The following is a 19,586-nucleotide window of genomic DNA, read 5'->3' on the forward strand; positions in this document are numbered from 1 at the left end:
ACAAAATCAAAACTAGGAAAAGTATTAAAAGAAGTGATAAACTATATGACCTTGGGGTATGGCAAGCCTCTTAAACACACCAAAAGTCAGGATAGATTGATAAATAGGTGTGAATAAACACTAAGAACTTCTGTGTGAGAAAAATAAATAAATAAAGTTAAAATATAAAGTGCAAACTAGCAGGAAATATTTGGAATATGTGTAACTGACTAACAATTAGAATTGGAATCCATAAAGTACTCTGACACATTAACAGTAATAAAAAAAGGCATACAACCATTGAAAAAATGGTCAAAGGATATGCGCAAGCAACCCACAGAAAACAAACTATTAAAGACCAATAAACTCACAGAAAGATGTTCTCTCCTTAGTAATCAGAGAGTTGCAAGTTAGAACAGTGTGATACTATCCTTTCAGGAAATGACTAATATTTACTCATCAACCAGGTCTCTGCTCAGATGTCCCTTTCTCTAAGAAGCTCTATCCTTGCCCTCGGGCTGGATTAGGTGTTCCCTGCCCCACCCCCCTCCCGGGCCCTCTGGGGTCTCCTAGCCAGCCCTGTCCACTCTGGATCGTCACTGTTTGGAAAAGGGTTTGTCTCTCCCAATGCGTTGTGAGCTCCAGAAGGGCGGAGCGGGGCTATCGTTATCTGGGGCAATGTATGTGGAATAAGAGAATGAGTGAATGGGGAAACTGAGGCTAAGTCAATGACAGAGCTGGAATTCAAACCCAAGTCTGTACTGAGAGAAGGAACCTAGTTTGATTACCCGCCATCCCTTCTCCACTAAGCCCTGCCCAGAGCCCAGGCACACAAGAGGAGCTCAATAAGAGCACTGAAATCAAACTGCTCGGCAACGGGAGACGCTGAGGGCCAGAGGCGGACAGCTCTCTCGAAACCCAAACCTCCGCAGTCCTCCAGAACCATAGAGAGCTGCGCGAGGAACCGCCTCTCTCGATGCTCTACGCCTTTGGGGAACGTCAGGAGCGGGCTGGAGGGCTAGAGAGGCCGGAAGTGCGACCAGCCTGGGGCTACGCTGGCCGCGCCGGCGGTGGGACGCCTCGATCTCTCTCCTGTCTTTCTTTCGCGGCCCGGGGGCGAGGAGGTGAGTTCTCGGGACGCTGAGACCGCGGGGCTGGGTTGAGAGGGGCGTGGGGTTGAGACCGCCGGTGGCGATTGGCAGATGCAGAAGCCAATCAATCGTTACAATGTCTGAGAGTTTGAGAAGGTGGAGCGAGGGAAGGTTTGAGCGGGGGAAAGGCATTCTGGTGCGAGCCTTGGGGGCGGGGTGGACGGAGGGTTGGGGACAGTGGTCTGGCCTGGCAAACGGAAGGCGGGGAACAGTGAAGGCGGGGAGAATAGAAAGGTGGGACCCTGAAGGGTGTGGCGAAAGCAAAGTGTGTCCCGGTAAGGGGCGGGGCGAGCCGCAGGTGGAGGCTCGATGGGGCGGGGCCTTATAGAACCTGGGGCCCTGGATGTCTGGACCTGGACGCGATGGAGCCCCTGGAATTTTTTTGGGGGTACGGCTGTGTCTGGGGGTTCCTTCTGGGGACTGTCGATGCTTCGCTCGCGCCCGACGCCACGGCTTTATTTTCAGGCCCCCAGAAGGACCTTGCGATGGACGAAGAGAGAGTGGAGAAGCCCGCTGGCCCACCCACAAGGAAGAAATTCCTCATTCCAGTGGACGAGGATGAGGTCCCTCCTCCCGGGGTAGGACTAGGAGATGGGGGGACTGCTGGGAGGCTTGGGGGGTGGTTGGGAGGAAGGGGGACAGGAAGGGGCCTGTGGGACCACAGGGTGGGTTAGGAAATGTTGGGGCCTGGGTCACTTTGAGAAGACAGTCTTTTTGCCTTCTGCAAGTATCAGTTTCCTGTAAAAAGTAAAATGTCATGGTCAGGAGGGCTAAGGCAGCGGCTGCAAACTGGCAGTCAGGAAGTAGTCCTGAGATACGTTTTACGTGGCCAGAACCCTGGTTCTGCAAGGAGTGAATTTATTGCTGATAGTTGAGAATTTGGAAGGTTTGGCAATTTTAAAGAAATCTGCACTTTTGACATCTTTTGGTAAATAAAGCATCTGGCAACACAGAGATCTCAATCGTACAGGAACACAATTGCCTGGTGATAAGTAGTGGCTGCCACCTGTGTGCTAGGAAGAAAAAGAAAGTAGGCTAAGGATAGAGGGTGTGATGGGGGAGAAGAGCTACCTTAGGTAGAACAGTCAAGGGAGGGCCTCTTGGAGGAGATGATGCCTTTGCCAAAATGGGAAAGAAGTGAGTGAGCGAGCTATGCAACATCGGGGGGAAGGGAACAGCCAGTGCAAAGGCCCTGAGGTCAGAGAGAATCTGATAAGTTTTAGGGCGGCAGGAAGGCCAGCGGGGCTGGGGTAGAGAAAGCCAGGGGAAGACGTAGAAGGTGAGGTCCTTGAGGCAAGGGTGCAGGGGCAGATCTTTACGAGGCTTGAGGACTGAAGTGACAGCTTTGGCTTTTACTCTGAGTAGGAACCACCTAAGGGCTCTGAGCAGAAGAGGAACATGATATGACTCAGTGTGGGGAGCAGACTGTGGGAGGTAAGGGCAGAGGCAGGTAACTGGTGCGGAGGTGACTGCAGTGGCCCAAGGGAGAGAAGATGGTGGTTGGGACCAGGGTAGAGGCCGAGGAGGTGGGGAGAAGTGGCTAGATTCAGATTTTGTATGCCCTCTCACCCCTCTCCCCACAGGCCAAGCCCTTATTCAAATCCACACGGAGCCTGCCCACTGTGGAGACCTCCCCACAGCCGGCTCCTCAGACCTACGCCGAGTACGCCATCTCAGGACCTCCAGGAGGGCCTGGAGCCACACGCCCCATAGGGCCAGAACCCCTGGCAGGAGAGACCCCCAACCAGGCCCCCAAACCAGGAGCAAAATCCAACAGCATCATTGTGAGCCCCCGGCAGGTGAGGAGGGGGCTGGAGAAGTGGGGCTTTGGGGTTTCTGGTGGGAAATGTGGTTATAGGGAGGGCTTTCTAGTGGACAAGGAAGGAGTTCTGAGTTCTAACCATTATGCTCTCAACAGCACCATTCATCCATTCAACTAGCGTGTGTGGGTTGAATATGACCCGTGTCTTAGTCTGTTCAGGCTTCTGTAACAAAAATACCATAGACTGGTGGTCTGAACACCGAATGTTTATTTCTCACAGTTCTGGAGGCTGGCAGATTAGGTGTCTAGTGAGGACCCGCTTCCTGGTTCATAGACAGCCATCTTCTCACTGTGTCCTCACAGCGTAGGAAAGGGTGAGGGAGCTCTCTGGGGTCTCTTTTATAAGAGTGCTAGTCCCATTCATGAGGGCTGCACCTACACGACCTAATCACCTCCCTTCACCTCCTAATATCATCACATTGGGGGGGTAGTATTTCAACCTATGAATTTTGGGGAGACACATTCAGTCCATAGCACCCCAACTCTTACGGTTGGGGGCATGATGTTGTTCCTGAAGCTACATTTCCTGTTCCCAGGTTTGTCCATTTATTCAAAAACAGTTGAACACAGGCCCAAGTTTGAATCCCACTCTGCCACACAGTAGCTGTGTCATCTTGGGCATCATCTTGGGTGACTTAACCCCTCTGAGCCTTTAAAATGGGGGTTCACCAACTTACAATCCATAAATATCTTCAGAGGTTACCTGGTGCAGTTCTAAGCTCTGGAGATTGCAGATAAAGTCTCTGCCATTGACGGGGCTGGCATTCTGGAAGGAGAGAGCAGCAGTGTACAGAGATAATAATGGGACTCAAGAACATGAAATATGCTCAAAATTTTTAGCCATCAGGGAAACGCAAACCAAAACCACAATGAGATACCACGTCATACCCTAGAATCAAAAGGATAGACAATAACAAGGGTGGGGAGAGTGTTGGAGGAGTTGGAGCCCTCATACACTGCTGGTGGGGATGTAAAATGGTGCAGTCACTTTGGAAAACCGCCTGGCAGTTCCTCAGACATTTAAACATAGAGTTATCCTATGACCGTGCAGTTCCACCTCTAGGTATATATGCAAGAGAAATGAAAATACGGTCAACCTTTTGCAACCATGGATACAAAACCCGCAGACACGGAGGGCCAACTGTACTACGTCATCTGTGGATTTTGATATCCAGGGGGTCGTGGGACCAATCCCCTGTGGATACTGAGGGACCACTGTCTTACGTCCACACAAAATCTAGTACACACATGTTCACAACAGCATTATTCACAATAGCCAAAAAGTGGAAACAACCCAAATGTCTAGCAAATGATGACTAGTTGTTTTCACTTAGCATAATGCTCTCAAGGTTCACCCATGTTGTAGCACGAATTAGTACTTCATTCCTTTTTGTTGCTAAATAGTATTCCATTGCATGGACATGCCACTTTGTTTGTCCATTCATCCATCGATGGGCGTTCGGGTTATTCATATCTCTCAATTATTATGAAAATGCTGCTGTGAACATTTGTGTACTGCTGTTAACATATGTTTCCAGTTCTCTTGGGTATTTATCTAGGAGTGGATTTGCTGGGTCGCATGGTAACTGTATGTGTAACTTTCTCAGGTACCCCCAACTGTCTTCTAAAAGGCTGCATCATTTTACATTCCCACCAGCAGTGGATGAAGGTTCCATTCTCACCATATCGTCACCACTTGTCATTGTCTTTTGGATTTCAATCATTCTAATGGGTGTGAAGTGGACAAAATACTTCTTTAAAAATTAAAATTGGGATAAACAACAAGGTCCTACTGTATAGCACAGAAAATTATATACAATATCCTATGATAAACCATGATGGAAAAGAATATTTAAAAATGTATATATATATGTATAACTGAATCACTTTGCTGTACAGCAGAGATTAACATGACATTGTAAATCAACTGTGCTTCAATTTAAAAAAAAAAAAAAATTGGATTCCGCCCCTCCCTTGCCCAAAGCCCTTCCATGGCTCCCAGTGGCTCAGGTTCAGATGGCCCAGAGCCTGTGGGACTTGGGAGCCCTGCAGACCCTTCCCACCCCAGCTGCTCTGACCACTCCACAGTCCACCCCGAGAGCAGATACCACACCCTTATTAGAGCTGAATTCCACCTCACTTGGTAATTACATGTTCGTCCCTGAGATGCTTTTGTTTAATGTCTGTGTCCCCCACGAGGGCAGGGATCTATGTCCTCTTGGTCACGGCTGTATCCCCAGCACTTAGACACACAGTAGGCACTCAGATACGTGAATAGATTAGAGCTTGACCTGCTCACAGTATTTTGGTCTTGGGCTACAGGGTAGAGCATGAGGCGGGGGTTTATTTATTTCTTTTGGCCGCGTTGGGTCTTCATTGCTGCGCGTGGGCTTTCTCTAGTTGCGGCGAGCGGGGGCTACTCTTTGTCACGGTGCGCGGGCTTCTCATTGCAGTGACATCTCTTGTTGCAGAGCACGGGCTCTAGGCGCGTGGGCTTCAGTAGTTGTGGCACATGGGCTCAGTAGTTGTGGCTCGCGGGCTTAGTTGCACCGTGGCTTGTGGGATCTTCCCGGACCAGGGATCCAGCGCGTGTCCCCTGTATTGGTAGGCGGATTCTTAACCACCGTGCCACCAGGAAAGTCTGTGAGGGGTGTTTAGAGAGAGGAGTCTGCTGGGCAGATACCAGGCTTTCGGGGCTCTGACCCTGTGGAGGGTCGCAGGCCACAGTGAGGAGCTTCCTCCTGAGGGCACTGGGAAGCCATGGCAGGGCTTAGAGCTGGAGAGGGGCAGCTTTGTGCTTTAGGAAGAGCCGTCTGGCTCCTGTTTGGAGGGTGGCCAGGAGGGGACACCACTGGGGCAGGAGACCAGGAGGAGGTGGGGTGGAGGCCATGGCAGTGGAGGGGGAGGAATTCATGGGGGATGCTTAGAAGGTAGATGTCCCACCTGGTGGATGAGGGGGAGAGGGAAGCTTGTAGGACAAGGCCTGGGTCTCTGGATGGTGGGGCCGGCCCTGAGTTGGGGCTGGGAGGGGGAGCAGGTGTGGAGGCCAGTGCCGAGTGCAGTGAGGTAGATCCCTGGGGACAGGTGTCCAGTGGACCAAGGACACACGAGCTGGGGCTGGGGACAGGGCTGAGCTGGAGAGAGACCCAGGGACCTTTTAGTTAAGGCCTAGGGCCAGGGAGGAGGGGCCTAGGTCAGAGCCCCAGTACCAAGAACATTCCAGGCTGCGGAGGAGGAGGAGTCTGGGGAGAGGAGGAGGGCAGAGCTGGAGGAGCCCCGGGTGCAAAGCAGGAGGTGGGGGGAGGGGCCCTGGGGTGGCGGTGGGCCCAGGGTCACTCTGCTAATGGCTTCCGTTCTCCCTCCCCCCAGAGGGGCAACCCCGTGCTGAGGTTTGTGCGCAACGTGCCCTGGGAGTTTGGCGATGTGCTTCCCGATTACGTGCTGGGCCAGAGCACCTGTGCCCTCTTCCTCAGGTGAGCTCTGGGGGCCACCCACCCTCAGATGGCCTGCGAGGGCTGTGCTCTGGGTGTTCTCGGCCATTGTGTGGGAGACCTCTGGGCACGGCCCGGGCCTAGGTGTGACCCTGTGTGGGAGGCAGAGATCTTGGTGTCGGAAGCAACAGCTGGGCCCCGGACGCTGGGTCTGAGGGAGGAGGGGCCGGGGGCCTGGATCCTGGGTCTGAGGGGGGAGGGGCCTGGGGCCTGGATCCTGGGTCTGAGGGGGGAGGGGCCGGGGGCCTGGATCCTGGGTCTGAGTGGGGAGGGGCCGGGGGTCTGGATCCTGGGTCTGAGGGAGGAGGGGCCGGGCGCCTGGACTCTGGGGCTGCGGGAGGAGGGGGACTGATGTCCTGGACACCAGGACTGGAGCCAGGATTTCTGTAACCGTCGCCACAGTTAAATAAGTTTCCCTCCACTCCTGGCGGCCCCTCTCCAGACAGGGGAAGTGAAACTTCTAAGTTCCTGTCCTCCCTGCAGTGTATGAGAGCTGCTATAGCAGAGATGTCCCTTTGTTCCTGGGTGGCAAAGCCACCCCACCCCGTCCGTGCCAGCGCCCTCTGTGGTCAAAGCAGGCAGTCCCGGGGATGGGCCCTGCTTCCCAAGACCAGCTGTGCAGCACCACCCCCTGACCCCGGTATACACTCTCTAGGGTTTCCTGGTCTCCACCTGAAACCTAAAGTCCTTCTCTTCCTAGGTGAAGAATCCGGGGGTCCACCCTTCCAGGGAGTCAGAGCCAGGCATCCCTCACTGCCAGTCCCCTCATGCCCCTTTCTTGAAGGGTGACCTTGGGCAAGTCACTTAACCTCTCTGAGCCTCAGATCTGCCTGTGCTCCCCAAGCCCTCTGCCTTCCAGCAAGAGGGGAGAAGGGCTTCTGGCGTCTCTTAGCTGGAGACCTACCAACCCTCCCTCTCCCGCCCCGCAGTCTCCGTTACCACAGCCTCCACCCAGACTACATCCATGGGCGGCTGCAGAGCCTGGGGAAGAGCTTCGCCCTGCGGGTCCTGCTCGTCCAGGTGGATGTGGTAAGCAGGGGTCACTCCTCCATTGGCCTCACTGCCCCCATCTGTGAAATGGGGAGCCTTGGGCCTCCCGGTTGCCTGGTAGACTGTTGAATCTCTTCTAAGGAGAAATGCAAGTTGGAACCCCAGTGGGGAATTTCTCACATCTGAGATGGACAGCTGTGTTGGCCAGGAGGTGGAGGGTCAGATTACCCGTCTCCTCCTTCCCCACTCCCCCTTCAACCAGGCCCTGCCCTCTGCCACTTCAATACTTCTTGAACCTGTTTCATTCTATCCTCACAGCCGGGCCCTGATCCAGGCCCTTTCCCCTCTTGCCTGGGTCCCTGCCCCAGCCTCTTTTCTTGTCTTGTGGCCTCCAGCTTCAACCCTGCAGTAGTCAGAGGGGTCTTCTGGCACACAGATCTGATGTCCCAACCCCTCCGTGATCCCCCAGTGCTCTCCATGGCCCGTGAGGCCCAGTGTCACCCGATCCCTGCCCAGCTCTCCTGGTTCATCTCTAAGCTTCCACGGGATCACCCTTTCATTTCACAGCCTCCATCCCATAGTGGTGAATTGTGCTTCCTCAAGCCTTTCCCCTCCCTTCCTTTGCACACGCTGTTCCCTATGCCTGGAATTCCCTTTTCTGCTCTCTGTTGCCCTCACTCCTCATCCTTCTTCAGGTCCCAGCTCAGATATCCCCTCCTCTAGGAATCTCTCCCTAATCCCCCAGGTAGGACAGATGCTCCTCTGGCTCTCCCACCCCAGTGCTGGCCACTCTTGAGTCATCACTGACTGGGGACTGTCTGTCCCCCTCATCACACTGTGAGTCCCGGGAAGGCACAGCCAGGGCTGTCCCGGTCACTGCTGGGTCCTGCACAGGCGGGGACCCAGTTGGAGATTAGGGAGTGTCAGTTGAGTGATAGGCTCTTGGCACCCTAAGCTGCTCTGCTTCCAAGACTATAATTCTTTGCTTTCTCCCAGATCCCTCATTCTAATTTTCTTCTCTGCTCAGAAAGACCCTCAGCAGGCCCTCAAGGAGCTGGCTAAGATGTGCATCCTGGCCGACTGCACCCTGATCCTCGCCTGGAGGTGAGATGGAGGCCCCCTCCCAGGTCAGGCTCTATCCTGAGAGTTACTGCCCCTTCTGCCCCCAAATCTTCCCAGGCCTTCTTCCTCCCATGAGCTCCCTGTGTGAGTCTGGTCCAGGCACTGCCTCTCTGGGCTTCAGTTTCTTTATCTGTAAAGTAGGGTCTTAATATCTTTGACGTACATCAAATCCCAGGACCATACTAGGCACTTATGAGTTAGACATAAAATCTGGCTGAATAATTAATTTCAAGTCTAGGTTTCTAAAGACTATTTTCATTGGCTCTCCAATAGGGAAAAGAAGACATCCCTTCCTCACACCATAATCAGAACAAAATCTTGATAATTATAGACACAAAAAGCAAAACTACAGTAAAAGTATTCAAAGAAATCTTATAAAATATATATATATTTATTATGATCCTGTGGTAGGGAAAGTCTTCCAAAACAAGACCCAAAACCTAGACACCATAAAGGAAAAGGTTACCCAATTTGAGTAAATTAAAAATTTAAAACTTCCAGATGGTAAGAGATACTGTAAACAAAGTTAAAAGACAAGTGACAAACTAAGAGAAAATACTTGTTATATATATATAAAACAAAGACTTATGATCCCTAATTTATATATGTATATATAAATTTTATATTTATACAGTTCAAATATATATAAATGTTTATATTCATAGGAGTGTATTTAAACATTTATTACATATTTACGTGTATATATACATATATTTGCATATATATATGTGTGTGTATATATATACACATATATATGCAAATATATGTATATATGTGTATATATATATATATATAAAGAGCCTCTTACAATTCAGTAAGAAAAAAATAGCCCGGTTTTTAAACGTCTAACGCAGGTTGCCAAGAACACATGAAAAAACTATCAGCCACACAGCTTATCAGGAAAAGTAAATTTTCAAAGAATGAGGCGTTATTTTTCACCCATTAATTTGGTGAAAATGTCAGATGGATAATATGAAAGGGGCACCTGCATGTTTGGTTGGCAGGAGACTTCACTGGCTATTAAAACAGGAAGTAGACACAGTCTTCAACGCAGAAATTCCCCCACTCGGAATGTCTCCCCTTCGATCATCCCTCCCTGGGTGTGCAGATCCGCAGTGGCGTGGGCCTTCCTGGCACCATCCGTGCAGTAAGCTGCAGGACCAAAGAGCGTGATAGTTTAATTTATGTATAAAAGGAAGGAAAGTGAGCCGTGTTTATGAACAGATACAGATGTGAACAAACTGCAGGGGCTCCAAGCTGTGAACAGTGTTGAACCTTGGGAATGGCACAAGGGGAGGCCCCGAGGGGAGGGAGACTTCTGTCCTCTGCCCTTCTCTTTTCTTCTGAATGTGAAATGGTTAGTTTCTTTTGTTAAAGAATAGGTAGCATATTCATGTAGTTAAAAAATCAGAGGTGATTATATATATACTGTATATATAAGTATGTATAAGTATTATAAAATGTAAGTATATAAATATTATAAGTGTATATAAGTATATATGAGTATACACATAAGTAATATATAAGTATAATACATTTATATAAGTTATATAACATTTTATAAGTATATATAATATATACCTATATCACATAAGTATATATATTAAGATATATAATCACTTCTGAGTTTTGAACTACATATATAATATATATATATATACCGTTTTTATATTGCTTTCAGATACTGTATATGTGTATACAGTATATATATAAATGGTAGTGTATGCCCTTAAAAGTCTCTCTCTCCTGCCCCTTCCCTCCCACTCTACTCCCCTCACCCTTACAGGTCACCATTATTGTTGGTTTCTTTATTTCCTTCCAACGTTTCTATAAAACGCAAACACGTGTGAAAACATGTTAATTTTCTTTCTTAGACAGAAGTAAGCCTAGTATATATACTGTTCTGTGCCTTGTGTGGTCGTGTCATTTCTATATCTATATCTATGTCTATATCAGTGTAGAGAGCAGCCTCATTATTTTTTATTTTTTATAGCTGTGTAGTATTCTAATATAGTGTCCACATAAAAAAACTAATAGACTTTTTTTTAGAGAAATTTTAAGTTTGTAGAAAAATTGATTGGAAAGTACAGAGAGTTCCCACATACCCCCTCTCCCCCTGCACACAGTTTGTGCAATTATTTATATCTTATATTAATTAGTGCAGTACATTTGTTACAACTGATGAACTAATATTGAGATACCGTTATTATTAACTGAAGTCCACAGTTTACATTAGGGTTCTCTCTTTGTGTTTACATGCTATGGGTGTGATGTGTCCACAGTTACTATTTTACAGAATAATTTCACTGCCCTGAAAGGTCCTCTGTGCTTGCCCTTTTCATCCCTTTCTTCCCCCAACCCCTGGCAACCTCTGACCTTTTTACTGTCTCTGTAGCTTTGCCTTTTCTAGAATGTCATATAGTTGGAATCATACAGTATGTAGCTGAAATAGAAAAATCCACAGTTCTCCTCGTGTTTGGAAAGCCCAGTTCTTCATCCTGTGCGTCTCCTTTACTCCTCACACAAAGCCCTTCACTGCTGGCCACCAAACATGTGGAGGATTTTCCCCACACCAAGCAGTTCTCTGCCAGCTGCGTGTCCTACAGTTTAGCTCAGTTCTGACACTGTCTACCTGGAGATACCGTCAGATCCCACAGGTTAAGGGCTCGCAGCGCTGCCCCATCACACACACACCGCAGGCGCCAGTCGCAAGCCCAGGTAATCCCCTGTGCTCTGACCAGCCGGCTATAGGTCAGGACCTCCAATGACCCCTTCCTCAGGTTTGATTATTTTGCTAGCGCAGCTCACAGAACTCAGGGAAACACTTACTTCTGCTTACCAGTTCATTAAAGGATATGATAAAGGACATGGATGAAGAGGTACACAGGGCAAGGTCTGGGAGGGGCCTGAGCCCCTGTGGAGCTGGGGTGTGTCACTCTCCCGGTGTGGATGTGTTCGCCAGCCTGGAAGCTCCCCAAACCCCAGTACTAGTGTTGGGATTTTATGGAGGCTTCTCACGTAGGCATGATCACTTATTAACTCCATTTCCAGCCCCTCTCCCCTCTGGAGGATCGGGGGTGGGGCTGAAAATTCCAGGCTTCTAATCCTGGCTTGGACTTTCTGGCTACCAGCCCCCATCCAGGAGCCATCCAGAGTCACCTCAGAGGAACAAAAGATGCTCCTGGCGTTCTTATCACTTAGGAATTTACAAGGGTTCGGAGCTCTGTGCCTTTTTGGCTTCGTTGGGTCTTCGTTGCTGCACACGGGCTTGCTCTAGTTGCGGTGAGCGGGGGCTACTCTTTGTTGTGGTGCGTGGGCTTCTCATTGCGGTGGCTTCTCTTGTTGCGGAGCACGGGCTTCAGTAGTTGTGGCTCGCGGGCTCTAGAGCGCAGGGTCAGTAGTCTGGCACACAGGCTCAGTAGTCTGGCACATGGGCTCAGTTGCTCTGCGGCATGTGGGATCTTCCCGGACCAGGGCTCGAACCCATGTCCCCTGCATTGGCAGGCGGATTCTTTTTTTTTTTTTTGCGGTACGCGGGCCTCTCACTGTTGTGGCCTCTCCCGTTGCAGAGCACAGGCTCCGGACGTGCAGGCTCAGCGGCCACGGCTCACGGGCCCAGCCGCTCCGCGGCATGTGGGATCTTCTTGGACCGGGGTATGAACCCACGTCCCCTGTGTCGGCAGGCGGACTCTCAACCACTGCGCCACCAGGGAAGCCCTGGCAGGCGGATTCTTAACCACTGCGCCACCAGGGAAGTCCTAGCAATAGGCTTTTAAGGTTCCTCCTATGTCTTTTCATATCTTGGTAATTCATCTGCTATTTCAGCTGTATAGTATTTTCATTTTCAGCTGTATAATATTCTACCGTGTAGATGGACCAGCTCTGTAGCCCCCTAATGGTGGACACTTGGGTGGATTTCCAAGCTTTTGCTGGTACCAGCAACACTCCCACTACTGCCCTGAACCCCAGGAATGGGTATTTAGGCCAAAGGGTAAATGTATTTGTAATTCTGTGCCCTCCCTGGGGGTGTGTTACCTCTACACTGTTTGACTATTTGGAAAAATGTATTTATGTATTAATTGTATATTAAAACAAAAGCAAGTATAAAAATTGCTCTTTTTGCTGTGGGAAGTAGCACAGTGGAGTATAGAGAGCCCAGCCAGGTGAGACAGACCCACTGAAGGAGCTGTCTCTCCTCCTCGCCGTGTGATCTTGGGCAATGCTGGTCTGTTTCCCCCTCCGCGTAATGGATTGAAAATAACTGCCTTATAGGATCTCTCAGGAGAGCTTCTGAACATAAAGGGCTTTGGACAGTGCCTGGAATGCAGCTGGGACCCCACACAGGGTATATTTCCCATGTCTTTACGTCCAAACTAGGGAATGTTTTGGACCCATTAAGTAAATGAGATTGACCTCCGTCTGTGGATGTGGAAGGACGTCCTGGTTGTACTGTGGAGCAAAAGTGAAAGCAAGGAAGCGGATACAGCGCGCTAACTTGTGTGTCCTGAACAAATGATTAATAACAATAACAATAATAATCCCCGCTACAGTGAGAGGAAAGCAACAAAGCCCATGGAAAAAACACAGAATTAGAAAACTGAGTGTTTCTTTCAAAAATATAAATCAACGTTTAATCAACAAACATTGCTCACTAGCTAGACTCTGAAGGCTAAGAAAATGCCTCAAGACAAATACTTTATTTATTTCCACTCAACTCAATATCCTCGAGTTCCAAAGAGAAAAAAGACCAGCTTTTTCCTGTTCCTTTATTCCACACACAGACAGTCCCTTTTAATGATTTCGTTGTTTCAACTACCTTTGAAACAGTTAATTACGTGTCAAAAAAACCCCAGTGCCTAATGGGAAAATGAATGGCGGTTGTGAAGTTGGGTTAGTTGTGGTAAAAGATTCAGCAGTCAGGGTCCGGAGCTCTTTCCTTTTGAAGGTGTGCTACACGAAAGACCTTCAAAGCTCCATTTTTCTTGGTAGTGGGAGCTGATGCTTCATGAGGTTGTCTTCCTGTGGTTGGGAAAAGAAATGGTACTTTTGGTTTTTCTCTCTCTCGAACCCGGCCAAACTCTGTGCACCGACCTCCCTCCCAGAAGAGCTAACATTTCTTAAATAGACTTCTAAGCGCCAGGCGTGGCACTTAGCGTGGACTCATTTAATTGTCAGTTGTCCCCCACTTTACAGATGAGGAAACCGAGGCCCAGAGAGATGAAAACCATTGGCCCAGGGTAACTCAGGTGGGAAGTGGGGCCTGAACCTAACTGGTCAGGCTCCCATCCTCTGGCCCTTAGTCAGAAAAGATGTGTTAAGATGCACCAAGCAAGGGTTACCGCCAGGGGGCATCTTGGGGGAGGTTGAGAACATTCATTCCTCTGTACATTAGAGTCTGGAATTCTTGGAGTCAGCAAATGAAATTAATCTAAAACATGACCCCTCCTTCCCCTGACCTGAATGTCTCTCACCCCAGCCCTGAGGAGGCCGGGCGGTACCTGGAGACATACAAGGCTTACGAGCAGAAGCCGGCGGACCTCCTGATGGAAAAGCTGGAGCAGGACTTCGTCTCCCGGGTGAGGCCACCTCACCTCCCTGCCTGGGCCTCCCCCTAGCTCCTCCTTGGGGGTATGAGCTGCAGTTCTGATCTCGAGTCATACCTCTCCCTCCCTGACCCCACCCTCAGCTTCCAGTCCTTTCTCCTGCCCAAACAGCAGCGAGAGGGGTCTTCCTAGGCACAAACCTGATCCTGCCCTTTCCTGCTCAAAACCCTCCCGTGGCTCCCCAGTGCCCTCACCATGCTCTCCAAGGCCTTGCCTATTTGACCCCGGCAGCCCCGTCTGCCCCCGCATTCTGTCGCTTCTCTGTGCCTGTTCCCTCTGCCTTGATTAGATGCCTAATCCCATCTTTCCCCATCTCAGCTCTAATGCTTCCTTCTCCAGGAAGTCCTCCCGGATACCCAGGCCAGGTCAAGGGCCCCCCGCTGGGCTCCCTCAGTCCCAGCCCTATCCGGGTCACCATGTCTGGAACTGATTTGTCTCCCGAACTGGACTGGGAGCCCCAGGAGGGCAGGGCTGGGGCTATCTCGATCCCTGCTGTGTCCCCAGCACCACTGAACACTCAGTGAGTGCTCGGAATATTTGCTGAACGAACTGTTGAATCTGGGCTCCAATGATAGAGTAATGGAGGATGTCCACAGCCACCCCTGAGGTGGGTACTATGAGGACCCCCATTTGCCTGCAAACGGAGGTCCAGAGAGGTCAGTTCCCTTGCCCAGGGTGTCACAGGGAGTAAGCAGCGGGGCCTGGTTTTGAACTCGGGTCCAACTTCAGAGCCTATGGTCTGTGCCCAGGGCAGAACCAACTCAAGATAAATGGCGTTTATCTTCGAATCACATGACCAACACCCTCTCAGCTAGTTGGGGATCACTCTGAGATGACCTTTTTTTTTTTTAATTAATTATTATTTAGTTTTGGCTGTGTTGGGTTTTTGTTGCTACGCACGGGCTTTCTCTAGTTGTGGCGAGCGGGGGCTACTCTTCGTTGTGGTGCACAGGCTTCTCATTGCAGTGGCTTCTCTTATTGCAGAGCATGGGCTCTAGGTGAGCACGCTTCAGTAGTTGTGGCTCACGGGCTCTAGAGCACAGGCTCAGTAGTTGTGGTGCACGGGCTTAGTTGCTCCGTGGCATGTGGGATCTTCCCGGACCAGGGCTCGAACCCATGTCCCCTGCCTTGGCAGGTGGATTCTTAACCTCTGTGCCACCAGGGAAGTCCCTGAGATGACCTTTTAATCATCAGAACACATAATCAAAAAACATGCCCCCAAAGCATTTACTGAGCTCCTCCCGCATGCAGGGCAGTCTGGGGATACAGCAGCGACCCAGTGCCGCCCTCACAGACTCAGTCTTGTTCTCCTTTCTTCCAATCCACCCCTGCCCCCTCCTTCCCTTCCAGGTGACTGAATGTCTGACCACCGTGAAGTCAGTCAACAAAACGGACAGTCAGACCCTCCTGACTACTTTTGGGGTAACGAACAATTCCCTTGTGCCGACTGGCATTTCTACCCCCTTTGCTTTTTGAGGAAGCCCCCTGCGTCCCTTCTACCTCCCTGTCCTCTCCCCCATCCTTCCTGCCTCCCCTGCCCTCCTGCAGGATATCAGTTCCTTCCAGGAATATTTTACACCCCTCATCAGCTGGGGCAGGGGAGAGTTTTGTGTTCACCTCCCCTGATCGTTCGCTCCTACCTTCCTCAGTCTCTGGAACAGCTCATAGCTGCATCGCGGGAAGATCTGGCCTTGTGCCCAGGCCTGGGGCCCCAGAAGGTAAGAGCCCTGGGAATGGGCTTGAGGGGTTGGGGGCAGGAGGGAGCCCCAAGTAAAAGGGACCTCAAACCCCAAAGTTTTGAGGTTTCAGAAGGCCCACAGTGCCTCTCCTACAGATGGGGAAAACCGAGGCCCAGAGAGGGTGTGGACCAGCCCAACCTCACACAGCCAGTCTGGGATAGAATCCAGATCAGGCTACTTCTCTCCTAGCCCCCCGAGTCCCCTCCAAGCTAGGAGGAAAAGAACCAAAACCCACTCTGATGTATCAAACAAATGGCTCATTTAATGACCGCTTCCTTTTCTTTCTCCCTCCCCTCCAGGCTCGAAGGTTGTTTGATGTCTTACACGAGCCCTTCTTGAAAGTGCCCCGATGACCTCTGCTGCCAAGGAGGCCCTTGGTGTAACAATAAAGCACTTTCCTGGTCCAGGCTCAGGCTGGTGTGCTGGTGTGGTCAGTGGGAGTGGGGGTCTTCTCTGCTCTCGCCTTCTGATGGCCCAGGTGGCCACTTTCAGCTTGTCTGAGTTGCAGTCATCAGTTTCGCTGGCGGAGACTTACACGGGATCCTGCTGCGGCTTCTTCTTCCTCTTCCTCTCCCTCTCCTGTCCCGTGGGAGCCACCTCCCCAGACTCGGGATTCAGCAGCGGCTCTGGCACCTCCTCCTGGGATGCTGTCTCTGGCACCCAGCTTTCCCGGCCCCGCTTTTTCTTCTTCTTGGTAGATGCCGGATCGGCCCCGGCCTCAGACTGCCCCTCATGTGGCAGCTCAGGCTCCATCATCTCACCTTGTGGGTTAGTCATCTCAGTCCCTGGCTCTGTCGCTTTGTGCCCTCTTTCTTTCTTCTTCTTTTTCTTGGTGGATGCTAGAGCTGCCTGAGGCTCGGGCTCCATCACCTCTTCCTGTGGCTCCACCACCTCCGTCCCTGGCTCCATCATTGCATTCTGTCGTTTTTCTTTCTTCCTTCTCTTTCTGGGGGATGCCAGAACTGCCTCAGCCTGTGGCTCCACTTCATGTGGCAGCTCAGGCTCTATCATCTCCCCTGGGAGCTCCAGAGGTTTCATCTCTGGCTCTATAACCTCAGTCCCTGGCTCCCTCATCACTTTGTACCCCTTTTCTTTTTTCTTCTTCTTCGAGGACGGCAGTGGGATGGCTTCCTCCTGTGGCTCCATCTTCATCTGCAGCTGAGGTTCAACTATCATCCCCTCCACCGGCTCCATCCCTTCTGTCCCCGTCTGCTTCTTCCTCTTCTTGCTGGGGGATAGGACTGTCTCTTCCAGAGGCTCACTTTTAACCATGAGTTCCAGCTCCACTGTCTTTTCTTCTGACTCCAGCACCCCCATTTCTGGCTTGACCATTTCTACCTCTTTGGGCTTCTTTTTCCTCTTCTTGGTGGTGGCTGGGGACAGTGCTCCCAGAGGCTCCAACATCTCAGCAGCAGGCTCTGTTGCCAGTGGCTCTGTCACCTCCAGGTCTTTCAGCTGCTGCTTTTTTTTCTTCTTCCCCACGTCCACCTCTGAGGACCCCAACGCTGTGTCCACCTCCAGGGCCCTAGGCTCATTCACTGCCTCCTGAGGAACTGAGGGCTCTGGCACATGCCTCTTCTTTTTCCTCTTCCCGGAAGCCAGTGACTTCAACGCCAAGACCGACCCAGGCCCTGTGACTGGTGGGCTGCCTCCAAAGGCACAGAACCGAGGCTTCAGGCCCGGGGGGATCTGTGGTGGGGGATTTGCTGGAATGGGCTGCAGCAGGGTCCCTGTTAGGGATTCCTGGGGACCCTCAAAAATCCTCAGGCTGCCCTGTAGCGCCGGGGCAGAGGTGAGTCCCCCTCCCGCCTCTGCTGACGGGGCCAGCAGGGTTGCTCCTCCTCCAGCCTGAGGGCCACTGCTGCTGAGGACCCGGTAGCGGTGCCGCTTGCCTGCCAACTTGCCCTTCAAGATACGGGAGCCAGAGAGAGGCACGAGTCGCCCATTGAGGCTGAAGGGAGAAAGGGGGAGGGCAGAAACTTGGTCAGATTCTTTTGGTGAGACGGGGCAGCAGCTGAGAAGCAGCATTTGTGGGTTCCCCAGGAAAGCCCCTTTAAATTCCCCCCAGGTTCAGCCACTGGGGTGAGAAGTAGTCCTGCTAAGTGGCATGGGACCACTCACCAGTCTGGGGCGAAGTCTACAGGGGCCTGGATAAGCCACAGTTCTGTATCTGGGCCGGTCAACGCCTCCAAAGAGAAATGAGTGTGCTCTGAGGCTGGGGGTGTCGCAGTAAAGTTGGGGGGACAAGAAAACCGAGCGGCACCTGCAGAAGGGTAAACGGGAGTCTGCTGACACTTAATTGCTGGTCCAATCCTTCAGGGCGCCTATTGGTCCATTGGTCCCAACTTCCTGAGGGTCCCAGTCCTCTAACCGCGACTTTCCTCTCTCCCGTCTGTCCACCAGAGGCGCACCTATATCCGCCGACCCAACCCTTGTTCTCTCCACTGCTGTTCCCGCCCCCCACCAAAATATCTTCTCTCTATTCTAATTCCCCGCCCCCCCTGCCCGCCATCCCCCGGGCATACACTCTCCGCTGATCCTGCCTCCGAGGATGTCCCTTTTTCCGTCCGAACGCTCCAGGGTACCCCTTTTTCTCCTCCCGCCAGACAACTCTCTGCACCCCGTCGGCCCGCCATGAAGCAACTCACCGCCGGACGTGGTCCCCGCCATCCCGGGACCCACGCCTCAGACCTAGCAGCCAGAGCCACTCAGGCCCCGCCGCCGACCACGTGGAACCAAAGGGGTGGGGCCTCATCTGGGAGCGTCCATGTGGCACCAGGGCGCGGGAGGTGTCACTCGGAGCCCCCTCGCTCTGTGAGCACAAGTGGGGGAAATTTCCACTTGTACACAGCAGACTACCGAGAAAGCCATCTTTTACCCAAAGTCTGCTCCCAAAAGCAGCCGACTCGCCTGTTTGGCGGGAGTTAGAGCCTCACCAGGTCCCGGAGGGTATCCCCACAGTCTCAGACATGATTTGCTCCAACGTTGCCTTAAAGGGGCAGCCACATTCACAGGACCTACTCTTAAAGAGACAGGAAGATCGATTGGACTGAAATTCTTAGAGAGGCAGGTAAGAGTCTAGGTCGGCAGGACTGTGCTTTCAGTGTTACAGTCCCTTCTAGGGAGGCCCAGATGCCTCAGAAATTCAGAACTTGAGTGAGAGAGGTGGGAAAATGGAGGAATGGGGGTAATTCCTCCCGAGGGCGTTAACTATCAGCCAGGGGCGGGGCTCTGGGCTCCAGGGGAGCGGGAAATATAGGGGGAGGAGCCTGTGGATCCCAGGGCGGAGCCTCTGGACTCCCGAGCTGGACACGCGTGGGGCGGTGCGACTAAGGGGCGGGGCTGTGGCCCAAAAGACGGGTAGATGCCCTCGAGGATTTAGTCTCGTGCGTGGGGGGACATTTCCAAAGGCCTTGAGGAAGGGAGAGAGAGTAGACGTCCTGACTAGCGCCCCTTCCCTGTCCTGGGGTGCGTGTAAGCAGCGGCACGTGAACGCAGATTTGGGGGACACGCCCACGCCCCTTCACACAGGGACTGCACAGCGTAGGGGGACGGGCGGAGCCGCGAGACGGTGGCTAGACTGGGTGATCCGACTGCATTCCTGACCGGTGTGTCAGCGCTGATTTCCGCCCCCTCTGCCGAGATTTCGGATCCTACTTTAGAACTGGGGCGCCCACCTTCTCAGCGAG

At 51.7% G+C, this 19,586-nt stretch overlaps 2 protein-coding genes across 2 annotated transcripts; one reads left to right on the plus strand and one right to left on the minus strand.

The window, feature by feature from the left end:
* Positions 1–955: 955 nt before the first annotated feature.
* Positions 956–16,305, plus strand: ERCC1 (ERCC excision repair 1, endonuclease non-catalytic subunit; the record flags this gene model as incomplete). The annotated part of the gene is made up of 10 exons (XM_082677696.1): positions 956–1,103; positions 1,596–1,708; positions 2,714–2,929; positions 6,322–6,425; positions 7,373–7,472; positions 8,461–8,537; positions 14,032–14,131; positions 15,509–15,580; positions 15,808–15,876; positions 16,197–16,305. 10 exons carry the CDS (start codon positions 956–958, stop codon positions 16,248–16,250), a joined length of 1,053 nt encoding a protein of 350 aa, XP_082533822.1. The 3' UTR covers positions 16,251–16,305.
* Positions 16,306–16,426: 121 nt separating this feature from the next.
* POLR1G (RNA polymerase I subunit G) lies at positions 16,427–18,610 on the minus strand. The gene is made up of 3 exons (XM_082677695.1): positions 18,546–18,610; positions 18,019–18,160; positions 16,427–17,848 (listed from the first exon to the last, which is right to left on the minus strand). The coding sequence occupies exons 1-3, from the start codon at positions 18,565–18,567 to the stop codon at positions 16,429–16,431; spliced, it is 1,584 nt and encodes a 527-aa protein (XP_082533821.1). The 5' UTR covers positions 18,568–18,610; the 3' UTR covers positions 16,427–16,428.
* Between the last annotated feature and the right edge of the window lie 976 nt (positions 18,611–19,586).

This window comes from Grampus griseus, assembly GCF_964374135.1.
Source record: "Grampus griseus genome assembly, chromosome: 19".
Classification (NCBI taxonomy): Eukaryota; Metazoa; Chordata; class Mammalia; order Artiodactyla; family Delphinidae; genus Grampus; species Grampus griseus.